General features: G+C 40.6%; 1 protein-coding gene across 2 annotated transcripts in view; it reads left to right on the forward strand.

The window, feature by feature from the left end:
• LOC140486503 (neural cell adhesion molecule 2-like) overlaps positions 1-24533 on the forward strand; it is a 1585952-nt gene that overhangs the window by 1035363 nt on the left and 526056 nt on the right. For both annotated transcript variants that reach the window (XM_072585745.1, XM_072585744.1), the window contains exon 2: positions 19672-19746. In XM_072585745.1, the coding sequence (XP_072441846.1) occupies positions 19672-19746 (75 nt within the window). The remainder of the gene's footprint in view (positions 1-19671; positions 19747-24533) is intronic.

Consider the following 24533-nt stretch of genomic DNA (forward strand, 5'->3'; position numbering starts at 1 on the left):
GGAATTCTCTCCTCCAGTGGATTGGGAAAGATCAGTCATTAATTGAGTTCCAAGATGACTTCAAGACATGGGTGGCAACATGGCTCAGTGGTTAACGCTGCTGCCTCACAGCACCAAGGACTTGGCTTCAATTCCCACCTCGGGCAACTGTCTGTGTGGAGGTTGCACATTCTTCCCGTGTCTGCATGGGTTTCATCTGGTTTCCTCCCACAATCCGAAGATGTGCAGGTTAGGTGAATTGGCCATGTTAAATTGCCCATAGTGTTAAGTACATTAGTCAGAGGGAAATGTAGGGGAATAGGTCTGGGTGGGTTGCTCTTTAGAGGGTCGATGTGGACTTGTTGGGCTGAAGGGCCTGTTTCCATACTGTAGGAAAACTAATCTAATCAATGGCGACAGTGGGCAAATATTCAGGAAAAGTCACTGATCAGCCATGATCTAGAATGGCAGAGTGGTCTCGTGGAGTTAAATGGCCTACATCTGCTCCTATGTTTGTATACAATGCAACAGAAAATTGAGAAGAAGCAAGCATGCCATCCTATGCAACCAGCAGGTGCAGAATGTTCTCCTGAGTTAACCAGTACATCCACCTATGAGTTAACTGAGTTAAATGTTTGGAGATTCAAATCTCAAGGAAGACACTAAACAAAAATTGAGGCTGGCATTCCTACACCATTCTGGGAGATCACTGAACTGTCAACAATGCTACCTTTTGAATGAAATGCAAAATGAAGATTCCTACTATTACTGCGTTCTGATGGAGAATCAGACTATTCTCAAAAAGTTAACTCGGTTGCTCGCTCCACAGATGCTGCCAGGTCTGCTGAATCTCTCCACCACTTTCTAATTTTGTTTCATATCCCTACCAATCCTGATTGCTACTATTATGTTGTTTTAAACAGGACCACAGGTGTTTTCCCAGTTGTCCTAGATTTACCCTTCAATCATAGCATTAAAAATAGATTATCTTCTTCGTTATCTCTTTGTTGTTTGTGAGGACTCGCTGTGCAGGAATTACATGCTTTCTTAAAAAAAATGTTAGACCAGTGACAATACTTTGGAAGTATTTAATTGGCTGTGAATGTTTTAGCATATTGAGAAAGTTGCCATATAAATACAAATATTTAGAGTCATAGAGATGTACAGCAAGGAAATAGACTCTATGGTCTAACTCGCCCATGCCATATCCTAACCTAATCTAGTCCCATTTACCAACATTTGGCCCATATCCCTCCAAACCCTTTCTATTCATCTATCGATCCATAGGCCTTTTAAATACTGTAATTGGACCAGCTTCCATCACTTCATCTGGCAGCTCATTCCACACATGCACTACCCTCTGTATGCAAAAGTTGCCCCTTAGGTCCCTTTTAAATCTTTCCTCTCTCACCTTAAGCCTATCCCCTCTGGTTTTGGATTCCCCTATCCTGGATGAAAGACCTTGGCTGTTCACACTATTCATGTCCCTCATGATTTTACAAACTTCTGTAACATCCATTTCTTGCTTCTCCCTGAATTTTACTTTGAAACCCCACCTAATCTTCTAACCATTCCTTTAAAATCCACACTGAAGATGACTTCACTTGCTTCAGTCTTCCCTTCCTCATACAATGGATAAGCTCTCATAATCCAAATGTGACACCAATTAATTACAACTTTCTCATAAGAATCATAGAAGGATACATTCCAGGAGGGGAATATATTCTTGACACAACAGCCTGAAGCTATACCTGTGGTCATCTCAAATGATGCGAGTTTGTGGTACTGAGAGTTTAGGGTGATTAAGGTAATTCACTGAAATCAATCTTTCTTTACATGTAACATAACTAGGACTCATCTAATTGTCAGTGATAAAGGATAGACCACTGGTTATTCTAAACAGAAGACACTTTGGTCTAACTTAGCTGACAAGGTGGTTGATGGCACAATAGAAATAATTACCATTTACATTAATAGTTAGGCATTAATCCTAAAGATAAAAAAGAAGAATTGCAGAAGCTGGAAATTTGAAACAAAAACAGATAGTGCTGGTGAAACTCATTCTTTTTACAATTCTCATGTGAAGTGGGACATCTCTGGTTGGGCCAGCATTTATTGCCCATCCGTAGTTGCCCTTGAGAAGGTGGTGAGTTAGTTACCTTCTTAAACTGTTGCAATCTATGCACTGTCGCCAGGGAAGGGATTCCTGGTTTTTGAGCCAGCAACAGTGGAGGAACAATTATATATTTCCAAGTCAGGATGGTGAGTGGCTTGGAGGGGAACTTGCAGCTGCTGGTGTTCCACTGATGAAGGGTTCCTGGACTCAAAACATTAAATCTGTTTTTTTTCTTTTGTTCTTTGTTCTCTCTACAGATGTTGCCAGATCTACTGAGTTTCTCCAGAGTTTTCTGTTTTGGTTTCAAATTTTCTGAAGATGCTATGAGGCTGTACAGAATACACTCGCATTTTTCAGATACTCATACAGATCTCATCTGCCTCCACATAAAGAGTGTGCAACACCATCAGGTTGGACGGAGTTTAATACACCATAAACATTAACTCCTTCTGGACCATTCCCTTACACAGCAAAGTAAAACAAAGAATTGTGGATGCTGAAGATCTGAAATGGAAACAGAAATTGCTGGAGGAACTCAGCAGGTCTAACAACAGCTGTGGAGAGAAATCAGAGTTAACCTTTCAGGTCCAGTGATCCTTTTGCAAAAATGAAGACAAAGTCTCTGTGGAGACAAAGCAGAGTTAACGTTTCAAGTCAAGTATCCCTTATACAACAATATCAACTGTGGACTGTATTAGATTTATTGAGAATTTTAATGAAGGAGCAGCTCCAATAGCTGGATATAATTGTTCATTCACTGATGGAATTTCAACATTTTTTGAGTCTGAATCATCCCCTTACAGAGAGAGAAAAACATTAATCCCATTTAATAGAGTCCAACTGGGCTAGACAAAGGAGAGTCATTGGTTGTGAACTATTCCAAGAAGGCCTTTGACAAGTGACGCAGAAAAGGCTACAAAATAAGAGCCCCTGGCATTATGGGCAATGTGCTGGCATGGATACAGGATCAGCTGACTGGCAGAAGGCAGAGAATAGGGATAATGGGGTCTTTTTCAGGGTGGTAGCTGGTGACTAGTGGAGTTCCACAGGGGTCTGTGTTGAGACTTCAACTGTTCACATAATACATCAACAATTTGGAAGAAGGAGCTGAGGGCATTATTATTAAGCTTGTAGTTGACACAAAGATAGGTAGAGGGACAGGTACAGTTGAAGGATCAGGGAGACTGCAGAATAACTCCCTGCAGTCTAGGAGAGTGGCTAAAGAAGTGGCAGATGGAATGCAATGTGGGAAAGTGTGAGGTTATTTATTTTGATAGGAAGAATAGAGTAGATTTCTAAACAGGGAAAGGCTTCAGAAAACTGAAGCACAAAGAGACAGTTTAGGATTCTCTTAAGGCTAACATGAAGGTTCAGTTGACAGTGAGGAAGTCAAATGCAATGTTAGCACTCAGTTTGAGAGAGCTGGAAAACAACCTCAAATATGTGATGCTGAGACTGTATAAGGCACTGATTAGACTGTATTTGGAATATTGTAAGCAGTTTTGGGCCCCATATCCAAGGAAGGATGTGCTGGTCTTGAAGGGCTCCAGAGGAGGTTTACAAGAATGATCCCAGGGATGAAGAGCTTGTCATATGAGGAGTGGCTGAGGACTCTACGTCTGCACTTGATGGAGTTTAGAAGGATGAGCTGAGATCTGACTGAAAGTTACTGAATACTGAGAGTCCTCATTAAAATGGACATGGAGAAGATATTTCTGTTAATAGGGCACAGACTCCAAGTGAAGAAATGACTTTGGAAGTAAGATAAGGAGGAACCATTTTAGCCAGATGGTCATGAATCTATGGAAGTCATTGCTGCAGAGGGAGTACAACATGCATTTGGAAGAATGATACCCAAAGTTCAGAGATAAAGTTTTAAGAAGAGATCATATCAACTAGGCCTGTGTTCTCTATAATTGAGAAGGCTAAGGGTGATCTGATTGAAGTCTTCAATAGATTATCAGGAAAAGATGGGGCAGATAAACCAATGTTTCCACTGGTTGGGTATTCCAGAACTAGAGGACATAGTCTATATTCGATGCTACAGAAATCCAATTGATGAATGCTTTTCTCATTCCCTGACAATTGCAGAGGTCCTGATTTAAGTCAAATGTATGAATTTGGAATCCAGACATAAGTTAACCATGTTTTTGCTCTTAAATAAGTCAGGTGGTTATCATGCATAGCAGTCTCATTTCACCCTAAGGCTTTTCCTCATTACTGACCTTCATTATTTCTGAAGTGTTTTCCTCTATTTTTTGTGGTGTGTATAATCTAATCATTGTAACAATGCTACATGCTCTATTTCACCCAGAGATTCAAAATGTTCCAGTAAAGTCCCATTTTTACCAATTTTCTTGTTCCTTTTGGAATCTGAGAGAACCTGGAAGTGAATTCTAGTGGAATCTCTAATGTGAACACAGCAAGTAGTCATTTCTATCACTACAGAAGCTGTTGATTGGAAAATCATGCATAAGTTGGATACTATGAATGCAAGTGAGAACTCTGGATTTTTGAAGCCAAACATGAGGTAGAAAGATACAAAGATAGAAAGCACTGGAGAAACTCAGCAGGTCTGGCAACATCTAACGAGAGAATTAGAGGTATGTTTTGAGTCCAGTGAACCTTTAGCAAAGCAGTGTTCTGGTCACTAGACTTGAACCATTACCTTTGTGTTTCTTTGTCTGGATGCTGCCAGACCTGCTAAATATCACCAGCACTTTCTCATTTAGTTTCAGATTTCCAGAAACCACATATCTTTGTTTATATTTGCACAAATTGGATAGATTTCATTAATAAGCTAACAGTTTGGCAGATGGTTGTTTGCAACAATGGGAACTGATTAGCTCAGTTGGATATGGTTAGCGTCATAAGGATAGCTCCAGTGATGTTGGTCTAAGTGGGACTTGCCTCCTTTCCTTGCTCTGACAATAGAAGTCAATGGCAACTCCCCACATGAAAAACACTGAGGAATTGGCTCAGGATGAAGGATCATCAGGCAGGGAACCAAGTATCAACCACTCGATTACGTACAAGTTAGTATGATGTAAATACAAGAGAAACAGGTGATTTGGGGGGCCTATGTTTGCTAATATTCCTTCCCCACTGGAATTATTTGTTGCCTCATTTCTGAATGTGTTGACATGATAGAGACTGATCACTATGATTCCTCCAAAACTCCACGATTGCGTCGCCTAACTGTGACAGTCAGTTTGAGGTGGGCTTGAGTTTTCTTCTGTTGTCAGCCAGTTCCAGTCTGCTGAGTTGAAGATTTCATTTAATTGCAAGTTCTGGGTGCCTGTGGTGCCTGAGGTGCAGTGGTAGTGTCCCCAGCTTTCAGTCCCAATCTGTTCCAGAGGTGTGTGATAACCATCTCTGAATCTAATGGAGAGATATCTAAAATTTACCTTCGATACTAGGGTGAGCTTGATGGATTCAAAAATGTCTGAACATATTCTTAACTCCTTAGCTGTTCCAATGCACTTTTGTCTGGTCTCTCACATTCAGCCTTCTGTAAGCTCCACTTCAGCCAACCCTCTGTTGCTGTGGAATTCTTTGCCTACAAGGGTTGTTGAGACTGGGCCATTAAATATGCTCAAGGCTGAGATAGACAGATTTTTAAACAGTAAGGGATTCAAGGATTACGGGGATAAGGCAGGAAAGTGAAGCTGAGGATTGTTAAATGAGCCATGCTGTCCTTCAATGGTGGAATTCACTTGATGGGCTGAATGGTCTATTTCCACTCCTATATCTTGGTGTCATCTTTTGCAGGGCATTCCCTTGTATAGCTATCATACTCGCGGTCTCTAAACTGTATTGACTCCAAGCTTTTCAGAATGGAGACCAGTAATTATTGGTGTCCCACAGAAATCAGTCTTAGGTCCTCTGTTGTTTGTAGTATACAGAAACAAACTGGAGGATAATGTGGGTAGTCTGATTAGTAAGTTTGCAGATGACACAAAGATTGGCAGAGTTGCTGATAGAGCCAACTATTGTGAGAGGATACGACAGGATTGAGATAGATTGGCGACCTGGGCACAGAAATAGCAGATGGAGTTTAATCCAGACAAATGCACCGAGATGCGTTTTGGAGGATCAAATGTAGATGTGAATTATCCTGTAAATGGCAGAACCCTTATGAACATTAACATACAGATGGATCTGGGCGAGTAGTTCCACAGTTCCCTAAATGGGTAACACAGGTGGCCAAGATGATTAAGAAGGCATATGGCCTGCTTGCCTTTGTTGGCTGAGGCATGGAGTACAAGAGTTGGCAAATTATGTTGCAGCTATATAAAACCCTTGTTAGCCTGGTTTGGCGTATTGCGTGCAGTTTTGGCCACCACACCACCAGAAGGATGGGGAAGCTTTAGAGAGAGAGCACAGAGAAGGTTCACCAGGATGTTGCCTGGTCTGCTTTGGCTAAGAGACCTGGTTAAAAAGACGAGGAGAGTTTCCACTAGAAAGATGGCAGCTGAGTGGATACCTGATAGACGTCTATAAAATTATGAGAGTGTAGGTTAAGGCTTTTTAAACAGGGTTGGAGTTTCAATTACAAGGGGCCCAGGTTTAAGGTAAGATGGGAAGAGTTTAAGGGAGATGTGTGAAGGAAGCAGAGAGAGGTAAGAGCCTGGAACCCACTGCCAGAAGAGGAGGTGGAAGCAGGTACATTGGTGACATTTAAGAGGCATCTGGATGGTTACATGGATAAGGAGGAAATAGAGGGATACGGACAGAATAAGGGCAGATTTGTTTTGTCATTTAGGTAGGACATGATGATTGGCACATGCTTGGAGGGCTGAAGGACCTGTTCCTGTGCTGTACCTCTCTTTGTTCTTTGTTGTTTGTTCCATCCTGACTTGAAAATTCTTACCCTTGTTTTCAAAGCTGTCCTTGGCCTCACCCAATGAATCTTTATAATGCTCTACACCCTACAGCACTCTGGGATATGGATGCTCATCTAATTCTGTAGCTTTTTAAATGTCTGTAATTTAGTTATTCCAAAGTTGAAGGCTATTCTGAGTCCTAGGCTCTAAGAATTGTCTCCTTAAATGTGCCAATCTCTACACTCTTATTTTTTTTTTTTCAAATCTTTCTTTAAAGCCTAAAGATCTTAGGTTTGATTTGATTTATTATTGTTACACGTACCTGGGTACAGTAAAAGGTTTTGTTTTGCCTACAATGCAGGCAGATCATACCATACAAAGATCTTTTGGAATACTGTATTGTGTGCAATTCTGGTCTCCTTCCAACTGGAAGGATGTTATGAAACTTGAAAGGGTTCAGAAAACATTTAAAAGGATGTTGCCACGGTTGGAGGATTTGAGCTATAGGTAGAGGCTGAATAGGCTGGGGCTGTTTTCCCTGGAGTGTCGAAGGTTGAGGGTGACCTTATAGAGGTTTATAAAATCATGAGGAGCTTGGATAGGGTTAGTAGGCAAGGTCTTTTCCCTGGGGTGGGGGGAGCCCATAACTAGAGGTTAGGTTTAAGGTAAGAGGGGAAAGATATAAAAGGGACCTAAGGGGCAACTTTTTCACACACAATTTATGGAATGAAGTGGTGGTTGGCTGATACAATTACAATATTTAAAAGGCATCTGAATGGGTCTATGAATAGGAAGGGTTTTGGGGGGACATGGGCCAAATGCTGGCAAATGGGAATGGATTGGATTAGGATATCTGATCGGCATGGACAAGTTGGAACGTGCTATACATCTCTGTGACTCTATGACTGAACAGAGCGAGGAATATAAAGTTACAACTGCAAAGAAGGTGCACAAAAAGCAAGATCACCATTAGATTTGAAATTTGAGAGGTCCATTCAGAAGTATAATAACAGTGGAGAAGAAATTGCTCTAGAACCTGTTGGTACTTGTGTTTAAGCTTTTGTATCTTCTGTCTAATGGAAGAGTTTGGAAGAATTCACTACCGGGTGGGTGGGATCTTTAATGATGTTGGCTGCCTTTCTGAGGCAATGAGAAGAATAGATGGAGTCAATGGATGGAAGGCTGGCTTCCGTGATGGACTGAGCTCTTCAGATTATCTGCCCTTATATTTCCTCATGGGGATCTCTGTCTCCAGCTTTATAATGCTCCATTGACATACTTTGCAAATTTTATTGTGTTAATGATGCTGTACAAATATAAGTAGCTATTGTTCTTATTTACGTTCCTAAAATTTTTACGTTCATTACAGTTCGACATCTCGTCAATCCAACAAAAGTGACTGTATTTCACTAATACTTCGGGACGTCCATATGTTTGGAGAGCTCAACATAAATGTAACTTCTTCCACACAGGGGAAAAAAAAACATTGAGATAGTATTGTTCTTCAGATCATGGTTTTGCAATAACTATTTCAAAGCAACATTGGCAGAAACCTCTTTCTTTGAGATAGGTTGTAGTTCGCAGAAGTTAGAGACTCAGCAAGTGCAAATTGCAGTAATCTAAATCTGGTTTTTAGTAGACCAAGAACAAGTGAAAGAAAAATGACAAATTATCACTAACAAATCTGACTATTGCGTAATGCAGGGTTTCAGATAGTTGTTTCATGTAAAGGAAAAGAGAGCATGTGTTTCTACATATTGCAGATATTGTATATGGGAAAGTTATGATGTTAAAGACAGCTCACTTTCTCAAGGACAATGAAGCACTGTAAATGCTGATCTAGCCACCAACTCCCACATCTTAAGAGAGAATTTTAAAAAGTGTCTGTGGACTAGTAATCCAGAACTCTTAGTTCTCGGGACATGGGTTCAAGCAGCAGATGGAGGAATATAAATTTGACTAATTAATAAATCTGGAATATAAAATTAATCTCAGTGATTTTGACCATGAAAGTGTCATCTGTTGTTGTAAAAACTAATCAGGTTCACCTAATATCCTTTTCAAGAAGGAAATCGGACCTATGTGTGACCACAGAGTAATGTGTTGACTCTTAACCACACTGGGAAATGGTTAGCAAGCCACTCATGTGTATTTAGAGATGGGGAACAAATGATAGCCTTATCAATCACATTCCAAAGAAGATTAAAACAAACCACCTTTCACAACTTTAGAATGCTCCAATTAGCTAGTCAAGAAAATACTGAATAGAATACTAAATTAAGAGTGTTTAATTGCATGGAATACTTAAAGCATATATTGTTTCAGACTTCAACTGCCTGATGTAAGAATATTTGATGTTGCCACTGGCTATCTACCTGTCCCAGCTCCCATGTTGCAAATGTCTTCGAAAGCCCCAAATCCAACATCAATTATTAAGGAATAGATGGCAGAAAATGACACTATACAGTCTGAAACTTTTTTGTGCTCATTGTCACCTGCCTCCTCATCTGTTTTCATTGCCTCTTAATTTACTAACAATATGGTTTGATAATAACAATGAACAACTCTAATTGCTAGGAATTGGTATTAATTACGCTATAACTGCGAAGTTATTAGAGCTTGATCACAGTATTATGAAATCTTTAAATGGTTTTGGAGTTTAGATCAAAGCTGATATAGACAGTGAGGTAGAAAAGGGTTACAAGAAAAAAGGCAGGACAATGGAGTTGAGGATTATCAGAGCAGCCACGATCTCATTGACGGGCAGACCAGATTCGATGGGCTGAATGGCCTACTTCAGTTCCTGTCTCCTATGGTCTTATCTATTCAGTGTTCTATGCACAAGTTGGTTATGTTAGAATATGCATCTCATGGAGAACTGGCAAGGAGGGACAAACTTCCTGCCCTAAATCAGGTAACATTTTAACAGCTCTACCACATCACCATGTCATTCCTCTGTACAAAACAAAACCGGTAACATGATTAAGTTTCAAACTTACGCAGAAATTGTCTGAGCATTCATGGTCTATTTATAGTAATTGTACGTGGATTCAAGCTCTGCTCAAGCATCACATCAACTTAACAGAGTTTACTGCTTCCAGTATAGTGTTCAAAGGAGTGTGAGCTTTTCGATGTTATAGAGCAAGCCCACTCTCCATTGTAAAAATTTGTTTTCAAGACTGCTGTGTGAAAAGAGTTGTAGAGTCATACATCTTGGAAACAGACCCTTTTGTCCAACTCGTCCATGCCAACCAAGTTTCTCAAATTAAACCAGTCCGATTTGCCTGTGTTTGGCCCATATACATCTGGACCTTTCCTACTGAAGTGTCTGCCCAAATGTCTTTTAATTGTTGCACCTTATCACTTTCGCTGGCCACATACAAACTACCGTCTGTGTGAAAATGCTGCCCCTCAGGTCCTGATTAAATCTTTCTCTTCTCACAGTCAGCGATGTCTGTCTCTCACCGAATTTTGGCCCTCTGAACCCACGAGAGAGCGTTTGAGAATGATAATTGTCACCCTTAATGGCTGGCTATTTTGTACAAAATGTACATGGCACAGGAAAACTTTGCTCAGATCTTTGGATTAAATACTTCTGCAGCTTCTTAGTTAATGGAATCTTGCTGAAATGCATCTAAGCAGTCCCAATGCAATCCCTAATGAGAATAGTTGAATAGTTTAAATTTCCCTCCAAATTGGCACACAATGTCAACCTTGCTCTGATAGGTTACAGAATGGCAAATGAGGTAAAGGGAAATAGGTTGCTTGTGTATTCACCTGAGACAGGGTGCCTAAGACATACTATTGTTGCAGGCTGGTAGAGGCTTTGCATTTAATTGAGCTCCATAGGACCTGAGAGCCTGTGATAATAGCCCCCTGTTTTCAAAAGGATGAACAGAAGGAAACATCGTGTCATTGAAAAGAATCCAAGAACTCCACCTACTAAACTTGCTTTCCATAATCTTACAGTATCCTTGTAGCCTAAGGATAGCTGACTACGATTACTATCACAGTGGAACAGGGTGAAGTGGTCACCTTCAAGAGCTACAGGAATTGAGTTGTGATATTGGCATTTTCCCGCACCACGTCCTAGCTATTCAGTCAACTGACTTAACTTGACCCCACATTACTATCATCTTGCAAAAATAATTAATTAGCTACAAATAACGTTAAGACATTTTAAAATTAAACAATTGCACGAAACAAATGAAAGTTCCTTATTCTTTTTGCCATGTTTTCACAGAAGCTGACCCTAATCTGTATTAGGAAGATGCAAAAGACTCGCTTTCAACAGGGTCTGTAATAGGCATGTATAGTAGGTGACCCTAAGGTGCAGATAAATTGTACACTACCAGATGGTAGTCAATTGATTGCATTATTGAGTGTGAACTGCATATGCATAGGAGATGTACGAGATGTACTGCACCAGATGGGGGTGAAGATGTTCCTTTTCCCTTGGGAGTACCATACATGGACAAGAGCTGAGACTGAGATACACATGAGCTTTTCAGTAACATACCAGAAATGATGGTGGTTTATTTCCATTAAATAATGCAGCTTTTATCCTCCAACTGGCCAACTTGATTTACATTTGTTGCCATCTGTTGATAACACTATGGGGCCATCACCTTGACCTTCTGTTGTTAATTGAAAGAGATTGCCTTATGTCCAATTAACACCTTTGCTGTTTTCAGCAATTGTATACAAAAAATATTTATTTTTAATATATACATGTGTGGTGAGATGGTTATAGAAACAGACTGGCTATGTTGCTGGGCTGGTAACCCAATAGGAGAAAGTGAGGACTGCAGATGCGGGAGATCAGAGCTGAAAATGTGTTGCTGGAAAAGCACAGCAGATCAGGCAGCATCCAAGGAGCAGGAGAATCGACGTTTCAGGCATAAGCCCTTCTTCAGGTCCTGAAGAAAGTCTCATGCCCGAAACGTCGATTCACCTGCACCGTGGTAACCCAATAGCCTTGACAGATGCGTTGCAATGTCATGAGGGCATCTGAGAAAGCTAAACTGTTTTCAACTGAGTAAAATCTGAAATCATTGCTAATGAAGACAGTGCATTGACATTAAAAAAACCATTTGTTCAGCTAATAATTTGTAAGGAAGGAAAAATGTTGTCTTTTACCTGGGCTGGCTGAGACACGACTCCAGTTCCTTGTATTTGAATATTAGCCCTCCTCTGAAATGTTCCAGCAAGTCCCTCAGTGGATACCAGAAGGCAGCTCGTCACCACTCTCTCAGGGCTAATTAGGGATGGGTAATAAATGCTTGGCTTGCTAGAGATTCCCATATCTTTTGACTGAATAACAAATTCAATATTTCAAATGGTGTCACAAATACCACACTGTGAATGTTTGTCTTATTATTTTGTTGCAGCAGTAGTATTTTTGGCTCCCCCACTGGGTACATTTTTCATAGTCATCAGAATTAGCTTTGCATACTTCTTTCAGGGAGGTCCTTATGTGTAATCTCCTTGACTCTGGGTTTAAGTTCAACTCAATCAGTATTTGATAGTCAATGCATTAACAGTGCAGCCAAACAGGCTGAACATCAACTAATTATACACAGGACAATGTCAAGCAGAAAGCACAGGAGCGACCACTATTTGCCCACAATGCTGGAAACTATACTATCACTGTTCATAGCTCCAGTTAACAATAAGCAATAAAAGTGCATGTTACCACAATGGCTTGGACTCCCCAAATGGAGTTGCTAACTTGAGCTATCCTTCCTCAATACATATGGCTCTGGTCAATGGTCCAAAGCTATTGTTTGATTCAGTTTTATCAGCACTTATTGTTCAACCCTGGTATAACATTTCTTCAGAACCTTTCTTCTTTAGAGGATTCTGAGGATGAGTCATATCAGGCTTGAAGCATTAACTCAGTTTCTAGCTCCACAGAAGCTGCCAGACATGTTGAGTGTCTCCAGCATTCTTGGTGTTTGCTTCACATATTCAGCATTCCATTGTATTTTGCTTTTATTATTGTTCATCCCTGGTTGACATTGAAGAGGTTGTGAAGGACTGGCTTCCCAGCATGTCCTTGTCCAGTTGGCTTAGCTTAAAGAGCTTCCTAACTGTTGCCCAGCAACGATGAAGAAACAGCATTATACGGCTGTGTCAGGACGATGCATGTGACTTGGAGGTGTATGGCAGCTGGTGGTGATCCTGTATACCTGATGTCTTTGTCCTTCTATAGGTCATCTGTTCAGAAGGTGTTGTTTAGCAGAAGGCTTGGTGCATTGCTATACCTGTCGGCAATACTCACTGCGACCACAGTATGCAAGTGATGGAGGACATCAATGTTTCATGACTTATAAGCTACTCCTCTCTCAATCTTTCTGTCTCCTTTGGCGTTAATGTCTCTGTTGCACAATTTGTGCTGTACTGTTTTCATCTTGCAGCAATATAAAATAAATCCCACAACTCCCTCCTCCCTCTCTGTGTCTCTGTAAATTCAGAAATGTCTTGTTTCAAAGTGGTTCATTAGTCAGGCCAATATTTATCAGGGTAATAATATATCTTGTCTCAGTAGTTGACCACTCAGACAATTGTAATGAGCAACCACATCCAAAATTTTCCATCAAAATGGCTCCAGGCACTTTAAAGGTCTTTGAAGGACACATTGTGTTCCTTGTAAGAATAGCATCAGTTAAAATAATGCATGATCTGTCCTGCATTGCTTCCTGTGCTGCTGAGGTAATGATTGTAGCAATAGTGAAAGGCAATTTGCATGTTGTACTCTACTGTCTCAGGAGCAGTCACCATAGGTAGCATCTTCAAGAATGGATGACTTTTTACAAGCTAGCATCAGTCACGGTTCAATAGAGTTTGCAGCCTGTCCTTCTGTGGTAACCTTGAGAAGCACAAGATGTGGGAACCTGTCGAGTTTAATGTCAATCAGAAGCAAGAAGCCCCAGTGAGTATAGTTCAGCCTTCTTCACTATCATGTTCATGAGCCACTATTGCAATGTCTTACAAAAGCACAGTCTCTTTCAAGTACAATGTAGCTCTTTGCATAGAGGAGCCCATATTCTGCAAGACATCAAGTTCCCAAGAAGGATAAAATAGAGACAAGGATCAGCTCTGATGAAGAATCATCTAGACTTGAAACATTAGCTTGCTCTGTCTCCATGGATGCTGCCTGACCTGCCGTGATCTCCAGCACTTTTTGTTTTTAGTATAGATTCCAGCATCTGCAGTTATTTGCTCCTACAGTAGAGAGAATGTCTATACCTTATCCATTTTTCACTGAAGGAACAAAGACTTGTATTTAAATAAAGCATCTTTCACAAATAGAGAGTTTTCTAAAGTACTTTAGTTCCCAGCAGAAGCATTGAGCAACTTATAAAACAGCAAACTTCCAAAACCAGGAATATCTTAAATATGTTTCTGTGGCTGTACACTGACGGATAAGTATTATCCAGGAGACTGGGGAGGGTTTCATCATTGATATAGGAAGTGGTGGCTTTTGCACACACCTGAGGAAGCAGATTAAGTCTCAGTACTATATCACAACCAATGGATAACATCTCCAATGATGTAGCACACCATTGGTACTGCAGTGTCATATAGATTACGACTATGTATTCAAACCACTGGAATAGGCTTTGCACCCATCTCATTCCAACTCACAGCGATGACAGTACAATGGTAACATTGCTGGACTGGCAAGTCGAAGGTCCAGGTTAATATTCTGGGAGAATGGGTTTCAAATCCTATCACAGTACCTGGTGGAATTTAATTTCAATGAATACATTTGGAAGTAAAAGTAAACTTTATTAATTATGACCATGGAATGATTGTTACAAAGACCCAGCTAGTTCACCAATACACTTTAGGGAAAACATCTAGACCTACACCAGACTGCAGATCCACAGTAATGTGGTTGATTCTTAACTATCCACAGAAACGGCCTAACAAGCCAAACAATTCAAGGACAACTAAGGATGGGCAATAAATGCCAGCAATGTCTAGGTGTCATGGGAAATCTGAGAATTTCCATTGCTATGCCCACTGATATCAAAAGTGTTGCTGGGACAAAACAGATGCTATCACTAGCCCAATTAATCTCGAGAAACTAATTGTAGGCACAAACAATATGAAAGAATAAACACAGAGAGCACTGGTAAAACTCAGTAGTCTGGCAACATCTTTGAAGAGAGAAACAGAGTTAACATTTTGAGTCTGGCATGACTCTTCTTCAGATCTCAGGAGTCAAATGTTAAATCTGTTTTATTTTCTCTCCATAGTTGCTGTCAGATCCACTGAGTTTCTCCAGCATTCTGTGTGTTTATTTTGGATTTCCAGCATCTATCATATTTTAACTTTAGTCCAACACAAAAGAATTAGCTAAAAGTGGCTTTAAGGTTAGAAGGGAAAGAATAAAAAGGAACCTGAGTGGCAACTGTTTTACACAGAGGGTGGTACGTGTGTGGAATGAGCTGCCAGTAGATGTGGTTGAGGTGGGTACATCAGCAACATTTAAAAGGCATTTGGGCAAATACATGGATAGGAAAGACTGAGAAGGGTATGGGCTAAGGTGCAGGGAAATGGAGTCAGCGTGGTTGGACATTTTGTTCGGCATGGACAAGTTTGGGCCAAAGGGCCTGTCTCTGTGCTACAGGACTCTATAACTCAATGGCTGTTCATGACCACTCCATGGATGCCAATATATGTAGGGTTGCCAGCCAACGTTGGCTGCATGTTTCAATCAGAAATAATTTATTTTTGATCTTATTAGTTTTAATTTGCCAGAAGGGATGAATAACTAAATCCAATCACATGGCTATCTGACCTCTATATGCAAGCATGTCTTGTATAATCCACTTTACAAAGAAATCTGATTGCTTTCTCATCATGTTTTCCTTCACACATGATGAGATTACTGTATTATCCTAACTGTAGGGCTCTGAGTTAAAATAACACAAGACAAACCAGGAAACAGCCTGAACCCCCTATCAGTGTATTTCAGTTTTACAGCATAAGCTTCTCAATTTTCACTTATCAGGATGAATGCAAGAATGCCCAAATTTCAAACAATTGATCACAAAGGTTTGTGTGGAAGGATAATCAATGTTGCACACTGGCTAGTCTACAGCAACACCTCAGCCAATAGAACAAAACAAAGAAAAGAACAAAGAAAATTTACAGCCCAGGAACAGGCCCTTTGGCCCTTCAAGCCTGTACCGATCCAAATCCACTATCTGAACCTATCGCCCAATTCCTAAGGATTTGTATCCCTCTGCTTCCCACCTACTCATGCACCGTCCAGACGCACCTTAAATGAATCTGCCATGCCTGCCTCTACCACCTCTGCTGGCAACACATTCCAGGCACCTACCACCCTCTGTGCAGAGTACTTTCAATAGGAGTTGACTTGTCAACCAATAATAGAAAACAGAATATAGAACATAGAACAGTACAGCACAGGAACAGACCTTTTGGCCTAGAATGTTGTGCCGAACATGATACCAACCTAATCTCATCCCTTCTGCCTGCCCAGGATCCATACCCCTCCATTCCTTGCTTATTCATATGCTTATCTAAAAGCTCCTCAAACATTCTTATCATATCTACCTCCACCACCACCTCTGGCAGTGCAATCCAAGCACCTACCACTCTCTGTGTAAAATACTTGCCCCTTACATCTTCTTTGAACTCTCCCCCTCTCACCTTAAATGTAAGCCCTTTAGTATTAGACATTTCAACTCTGAGAAAAAGATTCTGACCTTCAACCCTAGTCAACCCTATCTATGCCTCTCATAATTTTATAAATTCCATCAGGTCTCCCTTCAGCCTCTACTGCTCCAGACGAAACAACCTCATTTTTTTCTAGCCTCTTATAGCTCATGCCCTCTAATCCAGACAGCATCCTGTAAACCTCTTCTGCACCCTCTCCAAAGCCTTCAATATCCCTCCTGTAATGTGGCAACCAGAACTGAATGCAATACTCTAAGTGCAACCCAATCAATCAGCACATTTTCTCCTGTAGTATAAATACTTGGTGATTTTTGTTTCTGAAGTTTGTCATTCTTGCATTTGCTCTGATTAGTGCTAAATGAGAACCTTGAGCAAAATGTTTCAAATTCTGTGGTTGCAAGTGACTGCCCACTTTACTTAATGGAATGACTGGAGAGGCTGGCTTTGTTCTCCACAAGCCTGAGATAGTTCAAGCAGAAGCCAAACAAGATGTTCTCAGGGACCAATGGCTTCCAGTGACATGAAAATACATCAATCAGAAGACATGGATTTAAGATCATTGTCAAAACAACTAGAGCTGAGATGGTCAAAACATTTTTCTGTTGTGATCTACTCTGTATTACCTGGAAGGGTGGTGACTGCAGCTTCAATAAAAAGAGATTTGGTTAAATAATTGGAACAGGAAAACAAAGTCAAGGTATTTGGGTGGGTTTTGTGAAGTGGGACAAATCAGGTTATTCTAAAGGGCAGCAGAAGAATGGTTGGACAAATGTTCTTTTCAGGATTGATTCATCAACATGATAGTGAGGAACATTACATTGACACAAGTGAAATTCTTTAATGGACTGATAAGATCCATGAATTGAATCTAAACTGTTAGAGATTCAGTTTAACTATGTGTCAACATACATTGATTATATCTGTGTAGAGGCAGAAATGACCATCATCAATTCCCTACTCTCCTTCTATACTCCTCCATAACCAAACTGTCTTGTCAATTTAAAAGCATGCAGTTCCATTCTGACCCTTATTCTATTGTTCTGACCCCTCTAGAGATAAATAAATCTGTACCAGAGATTTGAATTCCTACTGACTGACTTAAAGGAATTGTGCAACAAGATTTCAAGTTTTAAGCCATTTACTGTAACAAAGAAGCTAGAACAAACAAAAAAAAACAGACTGAACATTCCTTAATGAGGACCTATTGTTCTAGACTACAGAAATTACTCATGTGATTATGTGACTTACCATCATTTTAAATCAACAAGACCACACACGATGCATATACCTTACAGGATGCTTGCTACTGAACTGTAGACTCTTCAAGAAACAATCTAAAGTAATTTCCAGATTCCAAAGGATTAATTTCTCCACATTTTTCTGCATCAGAACATAGACCATTCTTCAAAGATTATTTCTCTCAGTTTGCTAAGGATTCTGAAACTGAAACTAAACAGTAAGGCCCACTCTGAAAATTTCTCCTCCTGACCTCCTCCTGATTTCCTTCTGGAATCTTTAAATAGCTGTGGGTTGCTTCATTTCTAACAGTGGATAGGCTGTCCTGAGCATTAGCTGGCTGAGTCTTTTCCATTTATAGATCACAGTGATGTTATTCTACTTGGCTTTCTCTCCCTCAGTGTTCCTGTTCAAAGTCTCTGAGACACAAAGTCTACTATAACAAGCAAATCTGCTTATTATCTTTGGTGTCAGATGTAAACCTGGCAGTTGCATTTCAATAGCACACAACCTGAACCATTGAATTCCATCATAACAAAGCCACATAGGCTTATTGTTGAGCAGAACTCATAAAAAAAACTCTTCATTACCCTATTTAAATTTAAAAATCATATTTAAACGGCTAAGGTTTGAAGCCTTATAACATTCTTATACATTTTTGCATTTAAAGTACAATGGTGTTGTATTTACCGAGCCACTTCAGCAAAGAATCAGTTCAGTTTGTGATCTGTACTTTGAGAAATAGTTGTAACGAAGCCAATTCATGACCACTTGGAATCTCATCCTGCAACATCTGGTGAGGTCTGTCCCAATTAAAAATTTAAAACATGGTTCTATGGAGTAATAGTAGGTCATTCAGCTCTTTGAGTCTGCTATGCCCTTCCATGTCATCTTAGTTGATCATCTAACTCATTGCCCTCTTACTGCTTTCTCCCCATACCCTTTGATTCCTGCAGTCCTCAGAACTAGAGCTACCTCCTTGAGTTTAGTGTTTTGGCCTCAAGACAATAAGAGTAAAGGTAAGGTTGTCATCATCCCAGAGGACCATTAGTCTGGTGATGGTTTAATCAGTGGGTCACCATGCCTCAGGTGAGGGGGAGGTTGGGACCTTCACGGTGACCTTAGCCAGCAAAGGAATTGTGTCTGTGCTGTTGGTGTTACTCTTCATTCTTCCAAATATCCTGTGCCCCTCACCCAATGAACCCCACCCTTCAAAACCTTCAACCTTTCCTCACATTAGTCACCTGTGCCTCAGTTCACTGCATTATGATTGTGTTCTGGAACGTGCCCTTCCAGCAGCAGCCATGACCTCAGTCCTGCCATTGCTGAATTCAAGAGCTGCCAAACTCTGATAGCTGCTTTCAGATAGTGGGACTTACACTACGGGCTGGCATTTCCAGGGAGGCCCACTGTTGGCCTCACTATTATCTGATTGGCTGGTGGTCAGTAGGGCCTTTGGTCCTGAGCTGACAGCTGAGAACCCCAGTAACTAACTGCCCGATATCAGAACCTGTGAAACAGCCGACTCTCATCATCACTCAAGTATTCATCCCGTCAAATGACATTTTCTATAATTTCTATTAACTCAAGCTTTATGGGGCTACATGCTTGCATTCCACTCTCTTACAGCCGTGAGTAACCTGGCAAAGTGAGCTATTGACTTTCAGGTTATGTCTGTATGAATCTAATGTTGGGAAGATTGATAGTCAAGAATGAGGGGCAGATTGCAATCTGGACTCCATTAAGCATCGGGATTCAAATAAATTGCATTCAATCTTTTTTTTCTTTTTGTCTTAGCTGTGCTTCAAGTGACTATTTCTCTGGGCAAAGTGGAACTCAGTGTGGGCGAGTCCAAGTTTTTCACCTGTACAGGTAAGCTCAAAGTAGATCCTTTTCTTTTGAATGATTTTGTTGCTGTTTTGGGACAATCCAGCACAAGCAGTCTTAAATTTTAAGATCAAAATGTGGGTTCTCCTCCCTTTTTATGTAGCATTAATTGTGGACCTTAGCACATGTGTATATGAAGGGCTACTGTTTGATTAACTAAACAAAGGGTTCTTTATTGAAGAATATTCAATGACAAATCTTGGAATACATTGATCAATACTGATCTAGCTACAGTATCAAATATTAACCAAAGTTTTATTCTTTGTTTTACTGTTAACTTGCTCTTGCATCACAGCTCTTGAGTCCATAAATGCATTGATACAACTATCAAAGATATTGATGCATATATTAATAACCATCGAAAAGACCAAATAAGATAGGGGTTCTTTACAATACTGAGTGTAGCAGTGAATCCTGGATCTGATTTTCTCTTTGCCATATGAGATCTGCTCTGTGTAGACATGTCTTAAATTCCTGCATGTCTTTGCAACACAGCTCATATCAGCTGCTTGATCCCTTATGCACAGTTAATATGATTTGGAGATGCCGGTGTTGGACTGGGGTGTACAAAGTTAAAAATCACACAACACCAGGTTATAGTCCAACAGGTTTAATTGGAAACACACTAGCTTTCGGAGCGACGCTCCTTCATCAGATGATTGTGGAGGGCTCGATCTTAGCACAGAATTTATGGCAAAAATTTGCAGTGTGATGTAAAGAAGTGAAACTATCACTGTATTCTAACAGATGAAAGGCTTAACAGACAATCAATTTTTCAATGTATAATTTCAGTTACATCACACTGCAAATTTTTGCTATAAATTCTGTGTTACAATCGAGCCCTCCACAATCACCTGATGAAGGAGCGTCGCTCCGAAAGCTAGTGTGCTTCCAATTAAACCTATTGGACTAAAACCTGGTGTTGTGTGATTTTTAACTTTGCACATTTAATAGTACAGGTAAGTAAATTATTTATTTGCTGACTATTAATGCAGGTATAGTGTTGTAGCTGAAAGTTGCATTCAGGATAAACGTGAAGCAGTAGCAAAAATATGATTCTTCTGGCTGAAATCATGGGGCAGTCTGATATGCCAAGTCATTTTTCATGCCACCATCTTCAGTATTTGGAATGAGATTAAAAACTCTTCTTCTGACCTTAGGAAGGTGAAATTGGCCTTGAGGAGAGTACAATGTAAGTTTCCAAGAATGAAAGCTGGACTTCAGGGGTTACATTATGAGGAGAGATGACACAAATTACTCTGTTTGCTGTGGATTTCCAAAGGCTAAGAGTAACCTGATCAAAGTATTTTAAGATATTAACAGGAAAAGACAGGGCAGTAAAGATAAACTATGCCCACTGGTTGGGGATTCGAGAAGTAGGGGTCATAGTCTGTGAATTAGGATCTGACCATTCAGGAAAGATGTTAGGAAGCATTTCCACACGCAAAGGATGGTACATGTTTGGAACTCTCTTCCACAAACAGCAGTTGACACTAAACCAATTCATGATTTGAGATCTGAGATAGGTATATTTTCATTCAGCAAAGCTATTAAGGGATTTGGGCCAAAGGTAGTTTGAAGTATGAAGTCAGACCACAGATCAACCATGATCTCACTGAATGGTACTACAGGTTCGAGGGGCTGAGTGGTCTCCTCCTGTTCCTATGTTCCTATCTCAATACCTGAAATTGATATGCTTCCTCACAGCTTTGCATACACAGTTACATCTTCCTGAATATTACAACAACGTCTAGGATAAGAATCAGTTCACTTCTCGGTTTCCCTAATTTGTTTTTCATAGAGTCATAGAGATGTACAGCACAAAAACAGACCCTTCGGTCCAACCTGTCCTTACCAACCAGATATCCCAACCCAATCTAGTCCCACCTGCCAGGATCCGGCTCATATCCCTCCAAACCCTTCCTATTCATATACCCATTTAGATGCCTTTTAAATGTTGCAATTGTACCAGCCTCCACCACTTCTTCTGGCAGCTCATTCCATACACGTACCACCCTCTGAGTGGACACATTGCCCCTTAGGCCCCTTTTATATCTTTCCCTTCTCACCCTAAAACCTATGCTGTCTAGTTCTGGACTCCCCCACCCCAGGGAAGAGACTGCCTATTTATCCTATCCATGCCCCTCATGATTTTATAAACGTCTGTAAGAAAAGGTTTTTTTTTACAGCCTCAGCCTCTAACACTCCAGGGAAAACAGTCCCAGCTTATCCAAACTCTCCCCATAGCTCAAATCCTCCAACCCTGGCAACATCCTTGTAAATCTTTTCTGAACCCTTTCAAGTTTTATAACATCTTTCCAATAGGAAGGAGACCAGAATTGCACGCAATATTCCAACAGTGGCCTAACCTGTGTTACTTCACCCCTTTCAAACTTGCCACTGATTCTGTGCTCTCATGCCACCTTGTATTGTTCAAAGGTTATGTTTGATGACACTGCTTCCTGTGGAACAGCAAATTACCTCACTGTTTTTCGAGCACTTTGAGATATAAATGTGATGGCTGTGAAAAGCACTATGTAAACGCAAGTCTTTCTTTTAATGTGTAACTTTGGCAGACATCGTGGACCCGTGTTGCTGGCATGACTTTGAAACAGGCTGCTCCGGTGTTCATGAGAATGTGTGGCTGCACCCAAACTTCACTCCATCGCATTATACACCTTTACACGCTTCTTCACACTGTGCATCTTCTGGGCCAAGCTCACAACCTGAAAACCTCCCACCTGTAACAATATTAAGCCACTAAAACATCTCGATTGTGTCTGTGATTTCCAGTCAATGTGGTTGATATGTCAGTATCTTCAGCCCTTAGTCTTTTCCACATGTTGTGTACCTCTCGATGGAACTGGCGACCTGCAATTTGCCCTCAGTATCTTGTTATAAGTGGCGATGCTGTGTTGAACTGTGTTCTCATTTGTTTCAAAGCCATTGTGAGCTGGTTTTAAATTTATCAGTAAGTTGGAAGGAAAAATAACTTAATTTTTTCTGAGAGCTTGCTGATGATAAGGGATTTACTTAATTTAGACCCCGTTCCTCAATCTGTTTTCTCTTGAAAGGATGCTGCCACATATTACTGGGTCCTTTAATGTAACAGAAGAAAGCATCGCAGACAGAAGTATTGGATATTCAACCACTAATCTCAGCAACAGACACATATGCCCTTGATTGTATTTGTCTCTTTTATGAAAGCTGTTTGTTCAGCCAACTCCACTAGAGCAGATTAATTTCCATCGATCGCATTGCTGTTTGTGGAACCTTGCTGTGTTCAAATGGTTTACCTGTGCGTGTCAGTGTGAAACCACTTGAGAAATTATTTGTTGCCTACTTTACTGTACTTTGGAAGATCAGGAGGCACCATACAAGTGCAAGGCATTTTTTTTTGTGTTTCTTCATTCATTATAAGATGCTGCATTGAGCTAAAGAACTGTAAGGGAGAGAAGAGACAGAAAGACTTGCAATTATACAATGTATTTCATAATTCAGGACATTCCACAGGCCTTATGAGTCACTGATGTGCCTTTTAAAGGCCAGTCGCTACCATGACATCAAAAACAGGGCTGCCATTTTATGCATGACAAGATCCCGTAGAGAGCATTCTGGGATTAATCAGATAATATGTTTTACTGACATTGAGGATCAGTATTGACCAGGACACCCAAGCGTGATCTCCGGAACAGAACATGCTGGAAGCAAGGGGATGAAAGATGATCAGGGGTATGCAGGAACTTATAGTTGAAGTTGAAATCAGATCAAATGCAACTGCATGGTAGCTCAATGGTTAGCACTGTTGCCTCACAGCGCCAGGGACCCAGGTTCAATTCTAGCCTCGGGCTACCAACTCTGTGGAATTTGCATATTCTCCCCATGTCTGTGTGGGTTTCCTCTGGGTGCTCCGGTTTCCTCCTGCAATTCAAAAATGTGCAGGTTAGGTGAATTGGCCGTGCTAAATTGTCCCATAGTGTTCAGGGATACGTAGGCTCGGTTCATTAGTCAGGGGTAGATATAGAGTAGGGGAATGGGTCTGGGTGGGTTGCTCTTTGGAGGGTTGTTGTGGACGTGTTGGGCCGAAGGGATTCCATGATTATAGCACGGTGGAACAGGTTCAAAGGACTGAATGGTGTACTCTTGGATCCTGTTTATTTACTCTACTGAGACTGGAGTCACAAATAGGCCAGGCTGATTGAGAAATGGACACTTCCTTCCCAGAATCTCAAGAGTGAATGAAAAGAACTTAGAGTATAGAGTTGGCACAGAGACAGGCCCTTTAGCCCAAACTGGTCCGTGTTGACCAAAATGTCCATCCATGCTAACACCATTTCCCTGCACTTGGCCCAAATTCTTCTAAACATTTCCTATCTATATATTTGTCTATATGTTGTTAATGTACCTGCCTCAACCACTTCCGCTGGCAGCTCATTCCATCTGTACACCTTCTGTGTAAAGAAGTTGCCCCTCAGGTTTCCTTTTATTCTTTCCCCTCTAACCTTAAGCTGACGTTCTCTAGTCTTCAATTCCCCAAACCTGGTAAAAAGACTGAGTGCATGCATCCTATCCAAGCCTCTCATGATTTTATACACTTCTATAAGATCCACCCTCAGTCTCCAATGCTGTGAAAACTTGTAGCTTGTCCAACCTCTCTGTATAACTCAAATCATTTTACAACTTGTTTTATACCAATCCAATAGCTTTCTAAGTTATGATTACTGATACTAGTTATCATTTTTCTTAGAAAAGAAACTGAATTCCAATACTAA

The sequence above is a fragment of the Chiloscyllium punctatum genome, chromosome 15 (genome assembly GCF_047496795.1).
Source record: "Chiloscyllium punctatum isolate Juve2018m chromosome 15, sChiPun1.3, whole genome shotgun sequence".
In the NCBI taxonomy this organism is placed as follows: domain Eukaryota; kingdom Metazoa; phylum Chordata; class Chondrichthyes; order Orectolobiformes; family Hemiscylliidae; genus Chiloscyllium; species Chiloscyllium punctatum.